The 27,314-nt window shown below is 39.4% G+C and overlaps 1 protein-coding gene across 1 annotated transcript in view; it reads right to left on the bottom strand.

Annotated features, from left to right (window-relative positions):
* Positions 1-421: 421 nt before the first annotated feature.
* Positions 422-27,314, bottom strand: part of LOC133977254 (transcription factor COE2-like) — a gene marked incomplete at its 3' end in the record, with an annotated part of 27,636 nt that continues 743 nt past the window's right edge. The window contains exons 3-8 of the mRNA XM_062415353.1: positions 17,738-17,819; positions 17,468-17,585; positions 10,161-10,291; positions 5,103-5,229; positions 591-628; positions 422-541 (exon numbers count right to left, since the gene is read on the bottom strand). Coding sequence (XP_062271337.1) covers positions 422-541; positions 591-628; positions 5,103-5,229; positions 10,161-10,291; positions 17,468-17,585; positions 17,738-17,819 — 616 coding nt within the window. The remainder of the gene's footprint in view (positions 542-590; positions 629-5,102; positions 5,230-10,160; positions 10,292-17,467; positions 17,586-17,737; positions 17,820-27,314) is intronic.

Here is a 27,314-nt window from a genome sequence, read left to right as displayed (position 1 = left end):
CCAGAACCAGAACAGTGTGTAACAGTGTGAGTACAGTACTGGTACATCTAGCAGCTCTATTACTATAGAACCAGAACCAGAACAGTGTGTAACAGTGTGAGTACAGTACTGGTACATCTAGCAGCTCTATTACTATAGAACCAGAACCAGAACAGTGTGTAACAGTGTGAGTACAGTATTGGTACATCTAGCAGCTCTATTACTATAGAACCAGAACCAGAACAGTGTGTAACAGTGTGAGTACAGTATTGGTACATCTAGCAGCTCTATTACTACAGAACCAGAACCAGAACAGTGTGTAACAGTGTGAGTACAGTATTGGTACATCTAGCAGCTCTATTACTACAGAACCAGAACCAGAACAGTGTGTAACAGTGTGAGTACAGTACTGGTACATCTAGCAGCTCTCAGCTCTTCTCACAGTCTCAGCTGCAGCATTAATTCTCCTCTCAGGCTTCTTGTCATTCTGCTCGGCGCTTCTCGCCTTCGGCCAGTTTCTCAGAGCGAAGCCGCGAGGATCAGAACCAGAAGCCGCGTTAAGCTCCAGAGAGGAAGAGAGACGGGAAACATGGGAAACGCTCGGATGTTACCGCTCGTCGCTTCACCTCCAGCTGCACCTCGTCTGAGGCTGCGAGAGGAAAGAGAAACTCTCACAGTTTTAACCTCAGCTGTCATTATACTGTCTATCAGAGGCTGGAGAGCAGGGGGGCAAACATGAGGCCCGTGGGCCAGAACAGGCCCGCAGAGAGGTCCATTCTGGCCCAGTTTCCTTCTTCCTCTTATCCTTCCTTCCGTCTGTCCTTCCTCCCTGTCTTCTTTTCCTTCCTTCTTTAACTTCCTACTTTCCTTCCATCTGCCCTTCTTTTCCTTCCGTCCTTTTGTGTATTTCAAGTGTGTGTTTCAGTATGTGTGTTTTAATGTGTTTCAATGTGTGTGTGTGTGTGTTTCAGTGCGTGTGTGTGTTTCAGTCTGTTTCAGTGTGTGTGTTTTAATGTGTTTCAGTGTGTGTGTGTGTGTGTGTTTCAGTATGTTTCAGTGCGTGTGTGTGTGTCAATGTGTGTCAGTGTGTGTATTTCAAGTGTGTGTTTCAGTCTGTTTCAATGTGTGTTTTCTGTTTTCAGGCATAAAGACGAAGTGTGTTTAAGCGTGTGTTTCTGTGTGTTTTGGTGTGTCTGTGTGTGTGTTTTAGTGTGTGTGTGTGTGTGTGTGTTTTAATGTGTGTGTGTTTTAGTGTGTGTGTGTGAACTCTTGTATGAAATGACATCAGCTCTTATTCTCCTGTTCAATTATCTGCAACTCGGCTCATTTCACATTCATGAACACAACAACAACAACAACAATGACACACTGCTGGCACCGTGAACGCACACACAGAGAGAAAGAAACACACACACAGACACACACACACACACACGGAGAGAAAGACACACACACACACACACACGGAGAGAAAGAAACACACACAGAGGCATTCTCCATCCTAAAAATATGGATGTGTGTTTGTGTGTGTTTCTTTCTGTGTGTGTGTGTGTGTGTGTGTGTGTGTGTGTGTGTGTGTGTGTGTGTGTGTGCATGTGTGTGTGTGTGTGTGTGTAGTACGGCTGCCTCTCTCTGGCAGGAGGAGCGGGGAGAAGAAGAAGAAGAAGAAGGAGACAGCGCTGCGTTACGATGCAGCCACCTGTCCGGGTTCAGCCTCGCGGTGCCTTCAGGGACTCGCAGTTTTGTTGTTCGCCTATCAATCAAACCCGAGTCAGATGTTCACGTTGCTTCATTCGATTTGTGAAATGTGTGTGCTGATGTCTGCAGGAAGCCGAGATTTAAAGGAGCAGGATGCTGATTTTTTTTTTTACACCATTTAATGTAATCATGTGTATTTCACAGCCTGCTGAAGTGTTTGTCTCTTAATTTAGATTTAACTCTGCTACTAATTACTACTACTAACTTACTGTCTCTCAGAGGATGCAGAGCAGGGTGTCAAACATGAGGCCCGTGGGCCAGAACCGGCCCGCCGAGAGGTCCATTCTGGCCCAATTTCCTTCTTCCTCTTTTCCTTCCTTCCTTCTTTCCTTCCTGTCTTCTTTTCCTTCCTTCTTTCCTTCCATCTGTCTTCCCTTCCTTCCTTCCTTCCTTCTATCTGCCCTTCTTCCCTTTCTTCCTCCCTTCCTTCCTTCCTTCCTTCTATCTGTCCTTCTTCCCTTCCTTCCTTCCTTCCTTCCTTCCTTCCTTCCTTCTATCTGCCCTTCTTCCCTTCCTTCCTTCCTTCCTTCTATCTGCCCTTCTTCCCTTTCTTCCTCCCTTCCTTCCTGTCTTCTTTTCCTTCCTTCTTTCCTTCCATCTGTCTTCCCTTCCTTCATTTCTTCCTTCTTGTCTTCTCTTCTCTTCCTTCCATCTGTCCTTGCTTCCTCCCTACCTTCCTTCCATCTTTTCTTCTTCCCTTTCTTCCTTCCATCTTTCCTTCCTGTATTCTCTTCCTTCTCCTCCTTCTTTTCCTTTAATGTAAATCATGTGTATTTCACAGCCTGCTGAAGTATTTTTCTCTTCATTTAGATTTAACTCTGCTACTGATTACTACTACTAAACCTGCAGGGCTGCAACTAACCATCATTTTCACCTTGATTAAACTTAAACTCTTCATAAAATACTAAAACATGCCTGTTATAATGTTCCACAGCTGCAGGAAATTGATTTAAAAAGTCTTATTTGGTCAAATCAATAAAGATATACTACATTTAAAATCATTATTGACAAAGAAAAGCAGCATATTTGCTTATTTGCTCATATCATGCTTTCTATTTCCAATTTACCTTTATTTTCTAATATCTAATATCTATGTTTGGATCATAATCATGACAAATTTGGACATTTGCATGTATTAAAATGTGCATCAGCTGCAAAAAAAGTAAATTATGATGCAATATTTGGTTATATTATATATATAAAGTCTGGTTTAAATAAATGTGCATATGGTGTTTTTATTATTCTCAATGTAAAAAATAGGTCAAATCTGACCCTGAAGAGTTTAAGAAACTACAGAAATCAGATGTTTATTGATGTTTTTCCTCTATGATTGATATGAGACACTTATTCTATCAGTCCTGTGTGGTTTATATTTTAAAAGAAGGTAAAAAAAAAGAAGGTGGTTTGCTCCTTTTTAAAAAGCTTCTGCATGTTTCTGAGGAGAAGTCACTCCGATAACAACAGGCTCTATTCAACAACATGAAAGCAGTCATATCTTTAAATGGAATCACAGATTAGCATTGCAAAAGGAGACCGGACCGTCCATTGTGAGCGTCTCCTTCCTCGTCTCTCTTCCTCTTCCTCGCGATGATGATAAACCAGTGTGTTAAACAGAAAAGCAGGAGCGGGAACACGCTCGCCTCTTTCACGACCCGACGCAATGACATTTACTTATCGCGCTAAACAGCCTTCAATCTGACCTTTCTGCTACTTTGAATGACATCTGGATATTCTGACGGAATAATCGGTGAAGAGTAAAAAAAAAAGCAGCGATGTAAAAGCAGAGATACGGACACACACGACGATGGCAGACAATGAGAGGGAAGAGAAGAGAGGACCGTCACACTGGAGAGAGAAGTCTGAAGACCTTAAACCCTCCTGTTGTCCTCCAGGAAAGGAAGGAAGGAAAGATTCCTTAAAGCTCTTCTTCAAACCCAGAAAGCTTCGATTCAACACTATAAACTCCTCCTGTTTGTCCAGAGTTGGTTAAAATGTGCAAAACTGTATTTTAAAGTGTAAAGGAGATCCCAAAGTTTCCAAATATACCAAATATGATGCATTAAATGTGTTTAAAAATGCTGCAAAAGTCATTTAACATACAAACAAGTGATCCTTAAGAAGATTTAAGGTGGAATTTAAAGGCGGTAAATCAGAGTTCAACATTCACCGAATCACATATCAGTCTCTTTTTGTCTCAGTATTAATCAACAAACCCCAAACTGAGCTTTTAAAGTGGATTCTTGGTGCCAATTAACAACTTTGGATGCTTAAAAAACCTTCTCTTTAATCAATAAAGAGTCTGATTGGTTGCTGATCAGCAAGAAAAGCGTCTTAAAAAGAGGATTTAACCCAAAGAAACAGTTTAAACCTTAAATCTGAAGGTTGGATGATGACGTACCAACATCAGTCTCTAAAAACACAAACAACTGTCCAATAAGCTCATCAGGTAAGTATTGATCTTTATGTTTTGTGATTAGTTAAAGGCAGGAAAATCATAAAAAACTCCCAAATTTAAAGGTTTGTGCTGCTGGTTTTTCTTCAGTTTGACTAAAAGATGAGAAAATGAGACGATGTTACAGAAAAAAAGAAATAATTGTGACACGAAAAAGCTAAAACAAACTTTCAGTTCGTCCTAATAACTGAATCTGTACTTTATAATTAAAAAAGTAAGAAGATTACCTCATAATTAAATATAACAAACTTCTTTTTTTAACTTAATGACCATTAGAAAAATAACGTGAAACACCTCCAACATGAAATATTCCAGCTTTTCCAGGTTTTGACTTCCTGTCTGTTCACCAGTGATCATAGACTGTATATAAGAAATGGACGTAACATCCGTGACGTCACCCATTGGTTTGTGGACTGCTGCTCGGAGGCCAATAGTATCAGATCTGAGCAGCGCAGTCTTGAACATTTCAGGTGCATGCTGGGAAAAATAAAACCAGGGATTCTACTTATATGGGCATCAGGAGGAGCATGAGGCGCCCTCCTGAACCTGTGAACCAATCAACCTGTCAATCACGACGTAGCCACGCCCTAATGCATACCCTGCTTTATCGTCACATATAAAATCAGGGAGGCCAAAATGTCCCAAATGAACATCATACTGCATTGAAGAAGGCTTTAAACTAGCGATTGAGACCATAAACACATTTTGAAAACGTTTACTGAGGTTAGAAATGAAGTGAGAAGTTGGTGAATTCTCCATTGACTTGTATAGAGACGGAAGTCCTTTTGACACCAAAACGGTCGCCCCCTGGTGGCCTTTTGATAGAATGCAGTTTTAAGTTACTTCCTCGTTGACCTCATTTCAGAGGACCGTTTATCGTGTTATTTATCGCGTGTTTTATCGTATTTCTTACCGGTGTAGACGAAGCGACCCGGCGCTCCTTTGCAGAACTGCTTGGACTTGTAGGACAGCGTGACTTCTACAACTCCGGGAATGTGGCGAGGAGGCGTCTGGACCCGGATGGCGTGTGGAGTGATCAGCTGACGGAAGAAAAACATACACAGATATAATCAGCTGAGTCTGAACATTACAACTTTAAGGTTTAACCCTCCTGTTGTCCTCGAGTCAAAGAAGGAAGGGAGGAAGGAAGAAGGAAGGAAGGAAGGAAGGAAGAAGGAAGGAAGAAGGAAGGAAGGGAGGAAGAAGCCCATGTCTGGGTCCATGTTACACTTCAGCGTCATCCTTTATGTTCCCTCAGCTTTATGTTCCCTCAGCTCTATGTTCCCTCAGCTTTATGTTCCCTCAGCTCTATGTTCTCTCAGCTTTATGTTCCCTCAGCTTTATGTTCCCTCAGCTTTATGTTCCCTCAGCTCTATGTTCCCTCAGATTTATGTTCCCTCAGCTTTATGTTCCCTCAGCTCTATGTTCCCTCAGATTTATGTTCCCTCAGCTTTATGTTCCCTCAGCTCTATGTTCCCTCAGCTTTATGTTCCCTCAGCTCTATGTTCTCTCAGCTCTATGTTCCCTCAGATTTATGTTCCCTCAGCTTTATGTTCCCTCAGCTCTATGTTCCCTCAGCTTTATGTTCCCTCAGCTTTATGTTCCCTCAGCTTTATGTTCCCTCAGCTTTATGTTCCCTCAGCTCTATGTTCCCTCAGCTTTATGTTCCCTCAGCTTTATGTTCCCTCAGCTCTATGTTCCCTCAGCTCTATGTTCCCTCAGCTTTATGTTCCCTCAGCTTTATGTTCTCTCAGCTCTATGTTCCCTCAGCTTTATGTTCCCTCAGCTCTATGTTCTCTCAGCTCTATGTTCCCTCAGCTCTATGTTCCCTCAGATTTATGTTCCCTCAGCTTTATGTTCCCTCAGCTTTATGTTCCCTCAGCTTTATGTTCCCTCAGCTTTATGTTCCCTCAGCTTTATGTTCCCACAGCTCTATGTTCCCTCGGCTTTATGTTCCCTCAGCTCTATGTTCTCTCAGCTTTATGTTCCCTCAGCTCTATGTTCTCTCAGCTTTATGTTCCCTCAGCTTTATGTTCCCTCAGCTCTATGTTCTCTCAGCTTTATGTTCCCTCAGCTTTATGTTCCCTCAGCTCTATGTTCTCTCAGCTTTATGTTCCCTCAGCTTTATGTTCTCTCAGCTCTATGTTCCCTCGGCTTTATGTTCCCTCAGCTCTATGTTCTCTCAGCTTTATGTTCCCTCAGCTTTATGTTCCCTCAGCTCTATGTTCTCTCAGCTTTATGTTCCCTCAGCTCTATGTTCTCTCAGCTTTATGTTCCCTCAGCTCTATGTTCCCTCAGCTCTATGTTCTCTCAGCTCTATGTTCCCTCAGCTTTATGTTCCCTCAGCTTTATGTTCCCTGAAGGATTTTGCATCAATTTCCCCCAATGCACATAATAGTTTCATGTATGAACATGCTTGAAATAGAGGTGAAAGTCTTTATTTTATTATTAAACTGAGGGAACATAAAAACACGCTCCCTTACACTCCTACAGCAACTCAACAACCCTCCAATTTAAAAATGTAAAAATGTAAAAACAAGGATTGCAGTGTGAGATTTCCATGTTTCTGATTCGAGACGTCTTCATCAGATTTTTCTCTCTCTGCTTCAAACTCTGAGAGGAAAACACTCCGACTGGTTTCTTCCAATCTGGGTCAGCGTGCAGTCTGTTTTTCGGGGGGATGCTGGGAGTTTTACGCAGTCCGTCTGCTCGCCGCGAGACGACGCTGATCAAAGTGGAGAAAGCTCCGTCAGAGCGGGCGTGTGATGTGAGGCGAACAGCGTGTGGAGGTATATATCTTCCCTCCTTCCTTTCCCCCGCCAGGTGTTTCTGCTCCTCTCTGGACTGGCTTCAATATTTCATGGCTCACCGTATGCACCACAGCAGCAGCAGCTCAACACCATGCACATCTACATATTATTTTGGGAGGAAGTGCAGACCTGGAGGAGCTGCAGGTGTTCTTTATGTGTGTGTGTGTGTGTGTGTGTGTGTGTGTGTGTGTGTGTGTGTGTGTGTGTGTGTGTGTGTGTGAAGAAGAAGAAGAAGAAGAAGATGGAGAACATGATGTACAGTCAGGTGAACTCAGGTGGAACATCTGCAGCAGCCGATAATGTACTAATATGTGTGTGTGTGTGTGTGTGTGTGTGTGTGTGTGTGTGTGTGTGTGTGTGTGTGTGTGTGTTTGTGTGTGTGTACGGGGTTTTGTATCTGATCGGGTTTTTAAGCAAATATTTGAAAGAGTAAATAGTCAGACTAAGAGCCATGGAAAACTTTATATCCAATAAATAAAACTTAAATAAAGTGATATTTTTACATTATAGGCTCCAATTATTACATTTCCAAAGTTTTTTTTAAAACCTAGCCGATAACGTAATCACATCCGATAACGAAATAACGGCTGATAACGTAATAATTTTGCCTGTTTTTTTAATGTAATAAAGCCGATAACGTAATAACTTATTACACTTTATTACGTTATCGGCAAGTTATCACATTATCGGCTTTATATCTGCAAAATGATTACATTATGGGCCGTTATTATGTTATCGGTAATCAGCTGTTTTAACGTTATCGGCTGTTATTACGATATCAGTTATTATTACGTTACCAGCTGTTATTACGATATTAGCTGTTATTACGTTATTAGCTGTTATCACGTTATCAGCTGTTATTACGTTACCAGCTGTTATCACGTTATCAGCTGTTATCACGTTATCAGCTGTTATACGTTATCGGCTATTATTACGATATCAGCTGTTATCACGTTATCAGCTGTTATCACGTTATCAGCTGTTATCACGTTATCAGCTGTTATTACGTTACCAGCTGTTATTACGATATTAGCTGTTATTTCGTTATTAGCTGTTATTACGTTATTAGCTGTTATTACGTTATCAGCTGTTATTACGTTATCAGCTGTTATCACGTTATCAGCTGTTATACGTTATCGGCTATTATTACAATATCAGCTGTTATCACGTTATCAGCTGTTATCACGTTATCAGCTGTTATCACGATATCAGCTGTTATCACGTTATTAGCTGTTATTACGTTATCAGCTGTTATTACGTTATCAGCTGTTATTACCTTACCAGCTGTTATTAAGTTATCAGCTGTTATTACGTTATCGGCTGTTATTACGTTATCAGCTGTTATTACGTTATCAGCTGTTATTACGTTATCAGCTGTTATTACGTTACCAGCTGTTATTAAGTTATCAGCTGTTATTACGTTATCGGCTGTTATTACGTTATCAGCTGTTATCACGTTATCAGCTGTTATTACGTTATCAGCTGTTATTACGATATTAGCTGTTATTACGTTATTAGCTGTTATCACGTTATCAGCTGTTATTACGTTATCAGCTGTTATTACGATATCAGCTGTTATTACGTTATCAGCTGTTATTACGTTATCAGCTGTTATCACGTTATCAGCTGTTATTACGATACCAGCTGTTATTACGTTATTAGCTGTTATTACGTTATCAGTTATTACGTTATCAGCTGTTATTACGATATCAGCTGTTATTACGTTATCAGCTGTTATTACGATATCAGCTGTTATTACGATATTAGCTGTTATCACGTTATCAGCTGTTATTACGTTATCAGCTGTTATTACGATATCAGCTGTTATTACGTTATCAGCTGTTATTACGATATCAGCTGTTATCACGATATTAGCTGTTATCACGTTATCAGCTGTTATTACGATATCAGCTGTTATCACGTTATCAGCTGTTATTACGTTATCAGCTGTTATCAAGTTATCAGCTGTTATTACGATACCAGCTGTTATTACGTTATTAGCTGTTATTACGTTATCAGTTATTACGTTATCAGCTGTTATTACGATATCAGCTGTTATTACGATATCAGCTGTTATTACGATATCAGCTGTTATTACGATATTAGCTGTTATCACGTTATCAGCTGTTATTACGTTATCAGCTGTTATTACGTAATCAGCTGTTATTACGATATTAGCTGTTATTACGTTATCAGCTGTTATTACGTTATCAGCTGTTATTACGTAATCCGCTGTTATCACGATATCAGCTGTTATTACGTTATCGGCTGTTATTACGTTATTAGCTGTTATTACGATATCAGCTGTTATTACGTTATCGTTATTATAACGTTATCGGTTATTATTACGTTATCGGTTGTTATTACGTTATCGGTTATTATTACGTTATCGTTATTATTACGTAATCGGTTATTATTACGTTATCGTTATTATTACGTTATCGGTTGTTATTATGTTATCGGTTATTATTACGATATTAGCTGTTATTACGTTATCAGTTATTATTACGTTATCGTTATTATTACATTATAAGTTATTATTACGTAATCGGTTATTATTATGTTATCAGTTATTATTACGTTATCGTTATTATAACGTTATCGGTTGTTATTATGTTATCAGTTGTTATTATGTTATCGGTTATTATTACGATATTAGCTGTTATTACGTTATCAGTTATTATTACGTTATCGTTATTATTACATTATAAGTTATTATTACGTTATCAGTTATTATTACGTAATCGTTTATTATTACGTTATCAGTTATTATTACGTAATCGTTTATTATTACGTTATCAGTTATTATTACATCAGCTGTTATTACGTTAACAACTTTGTTAAGTTATCGGCTGTTATTATGATATGAGCCATTATTACGTTTTCAATTGTTGTTATGTTATCGGCTTTATTATGTTATTGTTTGTTATTACGTAATCAGTTGTTATTACATTATTGGCTGCTACAACACCTGATAGGACACTCTCCTCCTCTTTTAGTCTTAACAGGAAGTAAACAACGCTCTTCCTCCTCCTCTTTTAGTCTTAACAGGAAGTAAACAACGTTCTTCCTCCTCCTCTTTTAGTCTTAACAGGAAGTAAACAACGTTCTTCCTCCTCCTCTTTTAGTCTTAACAGGAAGTAAACAACGCTCTTCCTCACCTCGCTCCAGACCAGCATGGTGCCGAAGACGACCTGCAGCCCGTCGAAGAAGTTGTCCCCGATGAGGATGACGGTGGCGCCGCCGGTCGTCCAGCCCTCGCTCGGGCTGATGGCTTTAATGCAGGGAGTGGCTGCTTCGGAAACACACGACACAAAACCAGCCATGAGACATAATGTAATAACTCATCACTAATAAATATATCAGTTAAAGTTATAAGACATAATATAATAACTCATTGTAATGTTAGATCATGCCAAACTAGTTGATATGGTGTTTTATTAAGAATTTAAGGAGGGAAGGAAGGGAAGGAGAAGGAAGGAAGGAAGGATGGAAGAAGGAAGGAAAGAAGGAAGGAAGGTAGGAGGGAGGAAGGAAGGAACGAAGGAAGGTGGGAAGGAAAGAAGGAGGGAGGGAGGAAGAAGGATGGAAGGAAGGAATGGAGGAAGAAGGAAGGAACGAATGAAGGAGGGAAGGAAAGAAGGACAGAAGAAAGAAGGAAGGTAATGGGAAGGAAAGAAAGAAAAGGAGGGAGGGAGGAAGGAAGTAACGAAGGAAGGAAGGAGGGAAGGAAAGAAGGAGGAAGGGAGGAAGGAAGGACAGAAGGAAGGAAGAAAGGGGGATGGAGGAAGGAAACAAGTAAGGGAGAAAAAAGAGGAAGGAAAGAAAGAGAGGAGGGAGGACAGACGGAAGGAAGGAAGGGAGGAAAGAAGGAACAGTCAAAACAGACGGGAGGACGACAGGAAGGTTAAGCAAGTTGAATTATTTGGTACAAAGTTTTTATGGTTACACCACTTAGACATTTTTGCCATAATCCTCTAATATATTCTCTCTAAATGGATTAAAAGCAGAAATGTGATGCTGGGTCCACTGGGTAGTTTTGAGTCTCTTCAGTCTCTCCATCTCTACGTTACCACGGTAACTAGATGGCAGCTGTCACTCAAACTAACTGTGTCTTTTTGGTATTATTAAGGTTTCTTTAGTCAATTTAAGTCTCTTTTAGTCATTTTTATGTCTCTTTTTGGTAGTTTTAAGGTTTATTTAGTCAATTTGTCACTGCTACATCATAAAAAGAAATCCTCATAACTACTATCTTATTAAAACTATTAACTATTCATTTCAGTAAAACACATTTCAATAGACACAGCTCAAATTTGACTATATTTGCAGCATTTTTAGCCACTTAAAAGCGACATTAATGGTGTTTTTAAAGCTGTCAAATGTCAAAACATGACCCGAACATAACAGCACGTAAAGGTTAATAAAAGCTTGAATTCACTGCGTTTTTCTAACATCGTCGCCGAGCTTTCAGGCAGATTTCTCACCAACCTGCAGCCTGTTACTGCTCCACTAATACATGCAGAAATGATTCAGAGATCAATAAGAGGCTCCACATACAGAAACAGCGTCTCCGTGATGACTAGACTGCTGCTGGACGAAGCTTTACAACCTTTCCCAGAAACAGACAGGCGCTTTTATTGGGAGGAGGGAGATGTTTTTATATTCCTGTCATAGTATTTGGAGGGAGGGGGGGGGGGGGGGGGGGGTCCTTTTGTTGTTTACTATGATGTGTGATCCATAAAGTTCAGACTCTATTAAAACATCTCAGTTACAGTTATAGAGAAGCAGAGTTAGAGGAAGGAGGAGAAACGTGTTAATCTTCCTGTTGTCCTCGAGTCAAGGAAGGAAGGGAGGAAGAGGGAAGGAAAGGAGGGAGGAAGGAGGGAGGGAGGAAGAGGGAAGGAAAGGAAGGAGGAAGGAAGGATGGAAAAGGAGGAAGGAAGGAAAGGAGGGAGGAAAGGAAAGAAGGAAGGGAGGAAGGAAGGAAGGAAGGAAGGAAGGAAGGAAGGAAGGAAGGAAGGAAGGAAGGAAGGAAGGAAGGAAAGGAGGGAGGAAAGAAGGAAGGAGGGAGGGAGGGAGAAAGGAAAACAGGGAGGAAGGAAGGAAAGAAGGACAGAGGAAAGAAGGAGGGGAGGAAGGAAGGAAGGAAGGAAAGAAGGCAAGAAAGAAGGTTGGAGGAAGGAAGGAAGGAAGGAAGGAAGGGAGGAAAAAGAGAGGAAGGAACTAAAGAGAGAAGGAGGGAGGGAGGGAGGAAGGAAAGAAGGCAAGAAAGAAGGTTGGAGGGAGGGAGGGAGGAAGGAAGGAAATAAGGACAGAGGAAAGAAGGAAGGAAGGAAGGAAGGAAAGAAAGAAGGAAGGAAGGAAGGAAGGAAGGAAGGAAGGAAGGAAGGAAGGAAGGAAGGAAGGAAGGAAGGAAGGAAGGAAGGAAGGAAAGAAGGAAGGGAGGAAAAGGAGAGGAAAGAACTAAAGAGAGAAGAAATTCAATTTGACCCGGCAGGACGACACGAAGGTTAATCTTCTTCATTCATTTTGATTTTGATCAGATTTTTATGGTTTTCAGGTCAGCTGACGTTCTGACTCTGTTAAACACTAATAACACATTTTAATTACTTTACATTAAAACTTCCTGCAAATAAACTGTTATAAGTTCAGATCTTTGTCCAAATCTTCATCTCCTATGTAAGGCTATGACACAAAATGCTCTAATACCTTAGCAGGTATTAATACTAAAGATTGGAGTCTATAATTTGTTGATTAATATTGATTAATGAATTATATAGTGGATTATTTATGAAAACTTTGAGCTTTAATTTAAATAAAAATGTTCCTGCTTAGTTTGTTGTTTGTTGTCTTATAAATCACAATAATCTACATGTTTAGGTTTTTAAGGATCAGCTGAAGATATAAACATTAAAATCTTTAATATGTAAATATAGTCAATTATATGTATTTTATTTGAATTTGGACCCCAGGAAAAACAGCAATTACATGAGTTTAAGTTAGACGGAGATAATAAACTAAAATGAAACTAGAGGATAAATGGAAGGAAGGAAAATAAAATAAATTGGAAGTATTTAGGCTAAAGAAAATCTTTAAATACATTTTTTTTTTTTTTTAAAGAAAGGTTTATTAATCTCCTGAATCAGCTGTTCACTGTAGTTTATTATCAGACTGGAGAAATATAGTGAAGACTGAACCTCAAGCAAAGACTAACACCATGAAAACTACAGTTTAAACTAAAGTGAAACTACAGGATAAATGGAAGGAAGGTAAATATTTAAAAAGAAATTGGATTATTTAGGCAAAAATAAATCTCATTAATCTTTAAGAACAGTTCACAAATATGTAGTTTCATTTTTAAGAAAAGTTTATTAACCTCCTGAAACAGCTGTTCACCTTAGTTTATTATCAAACTGGAGGAAATGATGCATTTTTTATATATTATTAGGAGGTGGGACTATTTTCAGCGGCGTATTAATACACATTAAAGTTCTTGCATCATTATTCAGTCACATACAGATATTTAGGGGAAAGTTGAGAGATGGCACTGAATTTAAAGTAGAGGAGGAACTTTTTTAGGACCCTAATCACCCCCCCCCCTCATCAACCCCCCCCCCCCCCCCCTCCCCCCCCCTAACTTGTGAAAGTCACTCAGAGTTGACAGATGAAAGCAGCAGAAGAAGAAGGTCGACACTCGATTGTCATCTTCTTATTAATTTCTCTCTTTTGTCGCAGCAGTAAACAAACAGTCCGATGGGTTTGGGGAGGTTTTGGGGGTGGGGGGGGTAGACTGGGGGGACTGGGGGGACTGGTGGGGGGGGGGACTTTCCAATCAAAATGAACAGAGCACACAAAGGCAGCGAACAGGCGGTGGAAAGTTTTATCACGGGGAGCCGGAGGGGGAGTCGACAAAGCCGGGAGCAGATGTTGGAGCTTTTTATCGCCTCTGAAAACATCCCAGTCTGGAGGAGATGAAAGACCCCAACTGTCCTCCGTGGGCTTCCGTACAGGGCCGTCTGGTAAACAACAACCCCCCCCTCCCCCCTCCCCCTTCTTTCGCCCCTGCAGGACACCGTACAGCAAACCCCGACGCCCTCCGAGCACCGACTGCTTCCACACAGGAGCGCTGATTTGATTAAGTTCCTATTTTAACGTCTCAGGGTGAAGAAAAGAAGCGCATCTGAGTGAATGGTGACAGATTGGTGTCAGGTAGCGTTTGTTTAAATCTCCTCTTGGAGGCGACAGACAGGTGGAGTTAACCACACAGGACAGGAGACAGGAGAGAGAGAGAAGTGTTTGAGGAATCACAGGAGGTCAGCTAGTTCCTTTCCTCTTTGATCAACAACCTTATCGTGTTTGAAACGCCCCCCGGTTGAGATAACACCACCCGTCTGGTGTTTCAAGTAGGTTAAACCAAACGAGACAATTACATCACTGTCAGCTCCTGGAAATAAAGCCTCCGAAACTTTTACAAAACAAGTCGGCAGAGGTGGTTCATTTGGGAGGAGAGAGAAAGAGAGATGTATAAATGGTGCCAAATTGCTTTAGGGTTTGTTTTACTCTGTTACATCTCAGGTGGGTGGAGTTAGCCTCGCAGGGCTTGAATGATAAGTTTTTAAAAAAGGAATACAGGAGAATATAGAAGTCAGCTCAGGCTACTTTTAATGTTTTAATGTGACTGACGTAGTTACCTTATAATTTCTGATGCCCTCATGCGGTAAACTCCACCCGGCTGGGGTTCTAACTAGGTTAAAACAAGCGAATGAGTCACTCCGTCTCTCCTGGAGAAGACGCAAACTTAAAAACTGCAGCGGTAGTTGTTGTTTTTTTGGAGAACACAACAGCTTTTTATTAATATCTGATTGATGTGAGATTGTTTTAGAGTATGTTTTATTCTGCTGTATGTCCCAGACGGGTGGAGTTTAACCTACAATACCCAAAAAATTATGAAGATCAGGAATTATAAACAAATATTTATGACGGTGAAAGTTATTTTAATTTTCTGCTAATGGAAGTTTTATTCTTGATACCTTCTGATGCCCTGATACGTTAAGCCCCACCCGACTGGTGTGCCAAGTGGGTCAAAACAAACAAAAGACTTATTCTTTTGTACTGTAGAAGTTGGGAACTTTTAAAGGGAGTTGAGGAGAAGCTGCAGAGCTCAGAGGTGAGAGTATATAACACTATACAGAGTTTGATTTACTGCACTGTATGTCCCAGGCGGGTGGAGTTAGCTTTTTGTTGCGTATTAGAAAGTTTAAACAGATGTATATAAAGTGAAATCACACTTCTTCTACTCTCACTCAATAGTATTGTTTTACCTATTGCTTCCTGATGCCCTGATATGTTAAGCCCCACCCGTCAAGTGTGCCAAGTAGATTAAAACAAGCGAGCAGAAGTGACACCATCTTTCCTAAAGGTCTCAAACTTTTAAAGGAGTCGGGGGAACCTGCTCAGTTTCTGTGGTTTGATGAAGGAGAGAGATGGAAGTCACTTCGCCTGGTGATGTCAGATAGAGCTTAACTAGTGTGTGTGTTTGGTTTTACCTATTTGAACGTGCCAGACGGGAGAAGTTTGCCAAAGAAGGTGACATATTATTGAGCATTGGGAGTTTTAAACAGACTTTTCTGGGTGTTGATTTTACTTTTCTTTGGCTAATCTCACCTGAGACAACATAAAGGACATTACATCATTAACTCCACCCGGCTGGTGTAGGATAAAACAAACAAAAGACTGACATCAGCACTCTATTAAAAGTGTCATTTATATAACTGTACCCAATTTTACACTGTTTTTGCACAATTTTGCCTTGTTTTTGCCTTGTTATTCACATTTTTACCCAGTTTTACTCAATTTTACACAGTTTTTGCATAGTTTTGCCCTATTTTTGCACAATTTTGTTCTGCCTTTACAGTTTTGACATAAGTTTTGCACAATTTTGCACAGTTTTTGCTCTGTTATTCAAATGTACGCCCTGTTTTTGCCCAATTTGACACAATTTTTGCATAGTTTTATAACGTTTTTGCACAGTTTTTGTGTTGGTTTTGCCCCTTTATTCACATTTTTGCACAATGTTCCAGGTAGGACAAAACAAACCAAAGACTGACATCATCTCTCTAATAAAAAATGTCATTTAAACAACTGCAGAAGAAGTTTAGAGGGAGAAGATAGTGTGTGTTTATTTGCTGGTGTATAATATGAAGTCTGATTCTGTGGTACTTGACTGGTGTGACTAAGCCCCACCCGTCTGGCACTCCGAGTTACACGAAGCCAACGAGAGCCTTATGTCATCGCTGCTGGAAGCGGCGCGTTGGGGCCGCAGCGTTTTATGAGAGCGGGGACAGGGCAAAGTGGTTTTAAAGTTTAACAACTTCAGAGGAAATGTTGCCGCTGAGTTCCAGGCCCGCGAGTCGAGTTTCATCGTGTGAAGTTTATACTCGAGCGAAGCGGTTTTATTTGGTCGCTGCGGACGCGGGAAGAAGGGAGCGTTTGTTTCGTCGGGGCCTCGGCTGACGGTGGCGGGAGTCCGACGGGAGCGACGGCTGCAGCTCAGACCTGAGACTCCCTCCGTGTTCTGCTTCACTGCACGGCTTCATCTGATCGCTCCCTTTGTCTGCAGGAAGGCTGGAAATCAAACGCTCCCTCAAACATGACAAGTTCCTTCAGTCTGTTTCTGCTGTTTCACATTCACACTGTGTCTTTGTAGTTTTTGCACAGTTTTTCCCTATTTTGCACAATTTCTGCACAGTTTAGCCCTTTTTTTACAATGTTTTTTGCACTATATAGCACAGTTTTGCCCTATTTTGTACAGTTTTGCATTGTTTTTACCACATTTTGCTCAGGTCTTGCCCTGTTTTTACCCTGTTCTGGCACTGTATAGCACAGTTTTGCACAGTTTTTGCACAATTTTGTTCTAATTTGCACTGTTTTTCCCTATTTTGCACAATTTCTGCACAGTTTATATCTGTTTTTACAATGTTTTTGTACAATTTTGTAAAGTTTTTGCCCTGTTTTCCACAGTTTTTACCAGGTTTTTGCACTATATAGCACAGTTTTGCAATGTTTTGTTCTATTTTGCATTGTTTTTACCACATTTTGCTCAGGTTTTGTCCTGTTTTTACCCTGTTCTTGCACTGTATTGCACAGTTTTTGCACAATTTTGCCCTATTTGCACAGTTTTGTTCTAATTTGCACTGTTTACATGTTTTGCACTATTTTCTCTCATTATTTCAATTTTTTTTGTCTTTTATTAACAGTTAATATTCTTCTTAAGTGCTAGAATTGAAAATCAGTCAAAGATAAAACAGTGAAGATGAAGATATTGTAAAGATATAAAAACACTATTAATCACACGCTGTCATCACTAAATATGATCATCTTGAGGTTGAAGAACATATTTCACATCGTGGCTCTTTATATAAAAAGAGACGTTTGTTTTATTGACCCTGAGACTCTGAGTGAATCTTACCTTCGGAGGGATCCAGGCGCCGGGCGCGGCGGCCATGTTTGGAGTTGTTGTGGACGAACATGTTGTCTGACACCGCCAACACGTGACCGTCCACGTTGACCGTAGTGGAGACGACCACCTGCTCAAACACACACACACACACACACACACACACACACACACACACACACACACACACACACACACACACACACACACAGAGCTTGGTGTCATTTAAAGCAGAACACATGAAGAAGAACTGGCAGCAGTGACGGCTCAGGTGAGTCTTACCTGGAACCTCCGCATGTCTCGAGGGTTTCCTGCATTTTTCAAACAGTTCTGATTGCACTTGAGGAAAAACTTCAGGAAGAATCTGAAACAAGAAGAAGAAGAAAGAGAGAGAGAGAGAGAGAGAGAGAGAGAGAGAGAGAGAGAGAGAGAGGAGGTGAGTCTCTGAGAGGAGGAATTTACACGACTCTCATTTCACATCAGGATCAGTTTGCAACAGTCTGACTCATTTAACTCAACTATGAAGATAATTCAGTTATAATCTGAGATAAATGTAATGTCATGAAATAATAAAAGTAATACAGCAAAGAAGAAGATGTGTCCTATTTTACACAATTGTTACTATTTTGCACAATGTTTGTCCCATTTTTGCACAGTTTTTGCATTGTTATTCACATGTTTGCCCTGTTTTACACAATCTGTGCATTGTTTTTGCATTTTTTGCACAGTTTATGCGTTCTTTTTGCATTGTTATTCACATGTTTGCTCTGTTTTACACAATCTGTGCATTGTTTTTGCATTTTTTGCACAGTTTATGCATTGTTTTTGCACTGTTATTCACATTTTTGCCCTGTTTTGCACAGGTTTTGCCCAATTTTACACAACTTATGCACTGTTTTGCTCTGTCTTTACAGTTTTGGTCCTGTTTTGCACAGTATTTGCCCTGTTATTCAAATGTATGCCCTGTTTTGCCCAATTTGACACAATTTTTGCATAGTTTTAAACTGTTTTTGCACAATTTTGCACAGTTTTTGTGTTGTTTTTGCCCCTTTATTCACAGTCATGCACAATATTCCAGGTAGGATTAAACAAACAAAAGACTGACATCATCACTCTAATAAAAAAGTGTAATTTGAACAACTGCAGAAGAAGTTAGAGAGAGAAGATATAAATAAATGTTAAAGCACACAGACTGCCCTTAAACTTAAAACTAACAGAATCTAACAGAAGAAGAAGAAAGCAGAGAGGAGGTGAGTCTGTGAAACAGAAACAGCTGCAGGATCTTTACAGGACTCTCATTCCACATCAGGACCAGTTTCACTCATTTAATTAAACTACAAAGATTATAATTCACTTATAATCTGATTTAAACTGGATCATAAAAACACAGAAGAGGCTTTTTTCCTTCATGAAAACGTCTCATGAAACGTGTAAAATGCAACATGGTGATAAAATATAAAAGCAAAGAAGAAGAAGAAGATATAAATACATGTTAAAGCTCAGAGACACTAATCAATATCTAAATGTAACATCCAATCAGACGTCTCCTTTCTTTCTGTCTCAGATCAGATTCCTTCCTTTCCTTCCTCCCTCCTTCTCGCTCTCTTTCCTCCCCCCTACCTTCTGCCCTTCCTTCTTTCCTCTGTCCTTCCTCCCTTCCTTCTTTCCTTCCTTCTTCCTTCCTCCCTTCTTCCTCCCTTCCTTCCTTCTTCCGCCCTCCCTTCCTTCTTCCTTCCTCCCTCCTTTCCTTCCTTCCTTCCCTCCTTCCTTCCTTCCTTCCTTCTTCCTCCCTTCCTTCCTCCCTCCCTCCTTTCCTTCCTCCCTCATTTCCTTTCTCCCTTCCTTCCTCCCTCCTTTCCTTCCTCCCTTCCTTCCTTCCTCCCCATCCTTCCATCCTTCCTTCTTTCCTCCCTCCTTTCCTCCCTTCCTCCCTCCCTTCCTCCCTTGACTCGAGGACACCAGGAGAGTCGCTGCTGCCTTTTGATTCTTCCTGCTGCTCGTCTGATCGCTGCGTCGGTGATTTACACCCGTTGTTTTTTTTCTTCTTCTTCTCTTCTTTTTTTTTCTAACGGCAGCAGAGGAGTATTGATTGGGAATGGATATCAATGAGGACGGGTGGTAATAACCAGCAGGAGGACAGTGGGACTCCTCGCCATCCACTCAGAATGGATTGCCACCTTAATGCATTTCCCACTGCCTTGTAATCTCCTCACATCCATCTCTCGGACCATAACCCCCCCTCCCTCTCTCTCTCTCTCATCCCCTCCTCCTCCTCCCTTTTCCTCCAGATCTGATGGAGCGCTTCCTTTTTAATTGCCACATTATCACAATAATAATCCGGGCAGTTAACAAGCGGCAAGGTCGCAGACAGACATGTCACATTAACCAAAGGATAACCTCTGCAGGAAACCCACAGCCCATCGTTTTCTACCTCCTCCTCCTTATTCTGCAGGGGGGTGGGAGGGGGGGGGTGGAGATATAAATGGGGGCTCTGTGAGGTCGGCATCGATTTCCACCTCAATAAGACAGTAACAATATCTTAAAAACACACAGCGGGGAGCTCAGGCTGCTTCTCTCTCTGAAGTCTGAAGGTATTTCTGCAGCTTTAAAATTACACGAATTCACCCTTTAATTCATCTAATATACTCTCCTTATTAAATAGGATTATTAGAGGAGACTTAATGGATAAATACATGAGTTTTAACCCTCCTGTTGTCCTCAAGGAAGGATGGAAGGAAGGAAGGAAAGGATGGAAGGAAGGAAGGAAAGGTGGAAGGGAGGGAGGATAGAAGGAAGGGAAGGAGGAAGGAAGGGAGGAAGGGAGGAAGAAGGAAAGGAGGGAGAAAGAAGGAAAGGAGGGAGGAAGGAATGAAGGAAAGGAAGGAAAGGAGGGAGGAAGGAGGGAAGGAAAGGAAGGAAAGGAGGGAGGGAGGAAAGAAGGAATGTGGGAGGAAGGGAAGGGAGGGAGGAAAGGATGGAAGGGAGAAAGAAAGAAGGAAGGAAAGGAGGGAGGAAGGAAGGAACGAGGGAGAAAGGGATGGGAGGAAGGAAAGATGGAAGGAGGAAGGAAAGGAAGGAAGGTAGGAACAAGGAAGAAGGAAGGAAAGGAGGGAGGAAGGTCAGTCAAAACAGACGGGGTCAATTTGACCCGGGAGGACGACAGGAAGGTTAATATATATTTATTATATATTAAATAACACACAGTCCTTTAATTTGTGCTTTAACTTGATTCAGCTTCACTAAAATAAAACATTATAACACATAACAGATATTAAGGATTATATATGTTTGTTTTAAGGGTATAAAAACCCCTTAAAGGTGACATCACTTGATTTATCCCTTAATGTATTTAAATGTTATCTGATCTGTTTTAATGACTTTTACACATTAAAACCCTTTAAACCTCTGAGATAACCCATTAAAAACAGCCTTCATACATTATTATACAGTAATATATTCATTCATTAACTACAGGAAGTGACAGCTGACATATTGATGGGTTTCTCTAATGTTATCTAGGAAATGTAAAGATTAAAAACCTCTCAGTATGTTACTATTTATTTATTTATCTATGAACTGATCTCATATTTAAAGAGATCCTCTGAGTTTACATCTTAATTTAAGGGTTAAGGTCTTTTATGGTCCAAATTAAAGGGTAACTGTGATGTAATTTGTACATTTTAAGGGTTTTTTAGCCTTAAAAAACATTAATTCTTGCAGGAAATCTATTAAAACAGGTTCATCTATTACAAATCTGCTATTATTATTATTATTATAAGCTACTAAATACATGAATACTGAGTAAAATATCATTAATTAGCAGCTGAACGTCACATATTCCCCTTAAATATTAACATTAAGGGTTAAATGAAGGGATTGAGGTGTTTGCTGTGTTTTTAAGGGTAAATTAAAGGTTTATTACGCATATTTAAAGGATTTCCTATCATAGTATCTTACATTAAAAGTCATTAAACCTTTATTTTTTAAGGTGGAATCACTATCAGTGTGGAGATAAGGCCTAAATAATGTATTTTATTGCTTATATATAACTTATTATATCACTGTATTTGTTTATTCTTGCTGTGTAAAGATAGAAAAAGGTCAGAATATGAAGATTTTCTCCTGTTTTCTTCTTTTTAAATCTGGAAAAATGAAACTAAAACAAAGAGAAAAACTGTATATGTCTTAAAATATCATTAATTAGCAGCTGAACGTCACATATTCCCCTTAAATTTTAACATTAAGGGTTAAATGAAGGGATTGAGGTGTTTGCTGTGTTTTTAAGGGTAAATTAAAGGTTTATTACGCATATTTTAAAGGATTTCCTATCATAGTATCTTACATTAAAAGTCATTAAACCTTTATTTTTTAAGGTGGAATCACTATCTGTGTGTAGATAAGGCCTAAATAATGTATTTTATTGCTTATATATATATTATTATATCACTATATTTGTTTATTCTTGCTGTGTAAAGATAGAAAAAGGTCAGAATATGAAGCGTTTGTCCTGTTTTCTTCTTTTTAAATCTGGAAAAATGAAACTAAAAGAAAGAGAAAAACTGTATATGTCTTAAAATATCAATAATTATCAGCTGAACGTCACATATTCCCCTTAAATTTTAACATTAAGGGTTAAATGAAGGGATTGAGGTGTTTGCTGTGTTTTTAAGGGTAAATTAAAGGTTTATTACGCATATTTTAAAAGGATTTTTAAGGTGGAATCACTATCTGTGTGTAGATAAGGCCTAAATAATGTATTTTATTGCTTATATATATATTATTATATCACTATATTTGTTCATATGTGTGTTTCCTTGCTGTGTAAAGATAGAAAAAGGTCAGAATATGAAGCGTTTCTCCTGTTTTCTTCTCTTTAAATCTGCACAAAGAGAAAAACTGTATATGTCTGTTTTCATTGTGGTTTGTGTGGACTGAGCCTTTAAAGAGGCTGAGCAGGGAGAGGTGGGGGGGGGTTGGGGTTTGGGTGGGGGGGGTTGGGGGGGGTGAGATGGACGGTGTGTGGAGTGTGTATCGACTGAAAGTTGATCTGCTGCTCTGGAGGCTCTAATGCCCTTTATGGCAGTGAACAGAATAATATGGAGCTCCATTCAGATGATACTGAGTCCTTCAGAGAGCTGATATGGATCAATAAGGATTGAATTAAAACGCAGCTGGAGACAAGACGAGAGGAGGCACACACACACACACACACACACACACACAGTGATACTATACACACATATACACTTATAAACCCGGGACACACACACACACACACACATACATCAATACAGACTGAGACACAATGATATATGAACACACACACAGATACACAAATATGACCATTATACACACATACTGTACACACACACACACACACACATACGGACTCACACTGATGCACAAAAAAGTGTGCAAACCAGTATACACACACACACACACACACACTGTTATACACACAGACACACAAACCAGTATGGACACACACTGATACAAAACATAGAAACCTACAAAATCCACACACACACACACACACACACACACACACACACACACACACACACACATACACATACACATACACATACACATACACATACACATACACATACACATACACATACACATACACACACACACACACACACACACATACACATACACATACACATACACATACACACACACAGTATACACAGACAAATACACACTGACAATATACACAAAAACAGATACACACGTACAAAATCATGAGATATTAATACACACACACACAGACACACAGGCAATATATACACACAAACAAACACACACTACCAACAATACCAATAAAAACATACAAAATCAGACATAAAGACAGAAAACACAAACACACACACACACACACACACACAAACACACACACACACACACATAAATAAACACACACACTTCATCTCTCAGCTCCTCTGTCTTTAGTCTCTGTGGACTCTGTGTGATCTGCTGTGTGTGTGTGTGTGTGTGTGTGTGTGTGTGTGTGTGTGTGTGTGTGTGTGTGTGTGTGTGTGTGTGTGTGTGTGTGTGTGTGTGTGTGTGTGCAGTGATCTACTGTTTCTGTGTATTATCACATTCTTTGTTTCCTCTGATGTCGTGTTTTCTGACACACACATCAGAAACACTCAGAGCTGTTTCTAATATTTCTTTAATCACTTTGAGCTTTATTTATCGTATTAAAGGTGCAATAAAAAATAAATAAAGTTCACTTAATATTTTGTCCACCTCTTCGATGAATTACGGTAAAATAAATATCAGAAACACCGATTTACAGTCCAACAACGACACAAACTACAGCCTTAAATAAGCCATAAGAATAAATATAACATAGCTAAAACTCTTAAAGCGACAGTAACATTACAACTCTTAAAGCGACAGCAACACTAAAACTCTTAAAGCGACAGTAACACTAAAACTCTTAAAGCGACAGTAACACTAAAACTCTTAAAGCAACAGTAACACTACAACTCTTAAAGCAACAGTAACACTAAATTTCTTAAAGTGACAGTAACGCACATCACAGGGACCTAAAACTCTTAAAGCAACAGTAACACTACAACTCTTAAAGCGACAGTAAGACTAAAACACTTAAAGCGACAGCAACACTAAAACTCTTAAAGCGACAGTAACACACATCACAGGGACTTGAAACACTTATGGTATCAGTAACACTATAACACTTAAAGCGACAGTAACACTAAAACTCTTAAAGCGACAGTAACATTAAAACTCTTAAAGCGACAGTAACACTAAAACCCTTAAAGTGACAGTAACACTAAACCACTTAAAGCGACAGTAACATTAAAACTCTTAAAGCGACAGTAACACTAATACTTTTAAAGCGACAGTAACACTAAAACTCTTAAAGCGACAGTAACACTAAAACTCTTAAAGCGACAGTAGGACTAAAACTCTTAAAGTGACAGTAACAATAAAACTCTTAAAGCAACAGTAACACTACAACTCTTAAAGCGACAGTAACACTACAACTCTTAAAGCGACAGTAACGCTAAAACACTTAAAGCGACAGTAACACTACAACTCTTAAAGCGACAGTAAGACTAAAACTCTTAAAGCGACAGTAACACTAAAACTCTTAAAGCGACAGTAACGTACATCACCATTATAAAAGAAAGCTTTTACACAATATTGTGCTTTATTAAACATAAATATCTAAATTTGTAGATCTGTGAAAGCAACTTAACATTAAACTTGAGTTAAATATAATAATTATTCTGTATAATAAGAAAAAAGTGCATCAATTTTTCCGGAGGACCAAAATCCACACAATCAGACACATATTTCACACATTAGAAACCTGCTGAATCAGCTGTTATGTTAAATTAAATATCTTTAAAAGTGTGTTATCAGATTTGTGTTATTGTCTCTTTCTCTGCAGCAGGAGCAGAGAGGATGGTTAGTATCTCCCTCCCTCCCTCCCTCCCTCCCTCCTCCTGATTGAAAACTTATTAAAACATCATAAATAATGAAGCAGAAGCAGGGGGCCCCTCTCTGTCATTAGCTACTCCCTCTTCTTCCTCCTCCTCCTCTTCTCCTTCTCTGGCTCTTAAAGAGGAGGTGAGGATAATGAGAGAGACGGAGTCGGCCGGTGTAAGCTGTCACCTCATTACAACCAGCCGGCAATCAATTACAGAGAGAGGGAAGCTTCATGTAAATCAGTGCTGCAGGAGACCACACACACACACACACACACACACACACACACACACACACACACACACACACACACACACACACACACACACACTGAACCTGACCAACGTTAAACCGCTTCATGTTAAAGGTTAATTCTGTTATAACAAAGTGAACACTCAGGTTTATGTTTTTATCATTTCTACACAATTTTTCCTTTAATGAAAATCAGCCTGAAAGTCATCTCACCCCCCCTCACACTTATCTGCTGACCCTTTGGAGGGGCCCCACCCCTAGGTTGGGAACCACTGGACTAAACTAGCTAACTGTATATAAAGTAGTGTAAACTAGCTCCACCTCCAGCAGCTACAACAGTAACATGCTGCTCTAACACTGATGCTTCACTATTAATAATCTAATGATGTCATAATAATAATATATCAGTCAGAGGACCAAACCACTACTTTACTGTAATACTGCATACTACATCACTATAATACTGCAGTACTTTTACTGTAATACTGCATACTACATCACTATAATACTGCAGTACTTTTACTGTAATACTGCATACTACATCACTCATAATACTGCAGTACTTTTACTGTAATACTGCATACTACATCACTATAATACTGCAGTACTTTACTGTAATACTGCATACTACATCACTATAATACTGCAGTACTTTTACTGTAATACTGCATACTACATCACTCATAATACTGCAGTACTTTTACTGTAATACTGCATACTACATCACTATAATACTGCAGTACTTTTACTGTAATACTGCATACTACATCACTCATAATACTGCAGTACTTTTACTGTAATACTGCATACTACATCGCTCATAATACTGCAGTACTTTTACTGTAATACTGCATACTACATCACTCATAATACTGCAGTACTTTTACTGTAATACTGCATACTACATCACTATAATACTGCAGTACTTTTACTGTAATACTGCATACTACATCACTATAATACTGCAGTACTTTTACTGTAATACTGCATACTACATCACTCATAATACTGCAGTACTTTTACTGTAATACTGCATACTACATCACTCATAATACTGCAGTACTTTTACTTGTAATGGAGTATTTTAACACTACTTTTACTGCAGTAAAGTATCAGAGTACTTCTTCCACCTCTGGGTGAAGTTGAGGTGTTTCTACAGTTTCTTCACTCAAACCCTGAATGTGAAATAATGATTTGGAGATTAGTGGAAACATTCCTCTGTAACTGGAAACCAGACGGAGCAGCAGCAGAGTATCTGCTCTCTTCTCTACTCAAATATATTTTTTGCTACCAGTTCATCAAATGTTATCGTGATCGAATGTGAGCCGTCTGGTTTCATCTTTAACAATGTGTTGTATTTATAAAGCTTGTTATATTATCCATTGTGTCAAATCTGCATCTGAAAAGTAACTAAAGCTGTTAAATAAATGTAGTGGAGTAGAAAGTACAATATTTCCCTCTGAGATGTAGAAAGTAGCATCACATGGAAATACTACAGTAAAGTATAAGTACCTCAAACTGTACTACAGTAAAGTAAAAGTACCTCTAACTGTACTACAGTATAGTACAAGTACCTCTAACTGTACTACAGTGAAGTATAAGTACCTCTAACTGTACTACAGTAAAGTACAAGTACCTCAAACTGTACTACAGTAAAGTACAAGTACCTCAAACTGTACTGCAGTAAAGTACAAGTACCTCAAACTATACTACAGTAAAGTACAAGTACCTCAAACTGTACTACAGTAAAGTACAAGTACCTCAAACTGTACTGCAGTAAAGTACAAGTACCTCAAACTATACTACAGTAAAGTACAAGTACCTCAAACTATACTACAGTAAAGTACAAGTACCTCAAACTGTACTACAGTAAAGTACAAGTACCTCAAACTATACTACAGTAAAGTACAAGTACCTCAAACTGTACTGCAGTAAAGTAGAAGCTGTGTATAATTGCAGTGGAAGTATAAAGTAGCATCACATGGTAATACTACAGTAAAGTACCTCACAGCTGTATTTAAGTGCAGTACTTCTGGTCTGAGTCCATGAAAAAGACTTTTTGTGAACGTTTTTATGTTCAGCTGCTTTTATTCTGAACAGAAGCAGAAACTAACGACTGCTGCTGTAATTGTTCCAG

Source organism: Scomber scombrus, unplaced genomic scaffold (genome assembly GCF_963691925.1).
Source record: "Scomber scombrus unplaced genomic scaffold, fScoSco1.1 SCAFFOLD_308, whole genome shotgun sequence".
NCBI classification, from domain to species: Eukaryota; Metazoa; Chordata; class Actinopteri; order Scombriformes; family Scombridae; genus Scomber; species Scomber scombrus.
Note: the sequence above shows the minus strand (reverse complement) of the source record. Positions and strands in the feature narration are given on the sequence as shown.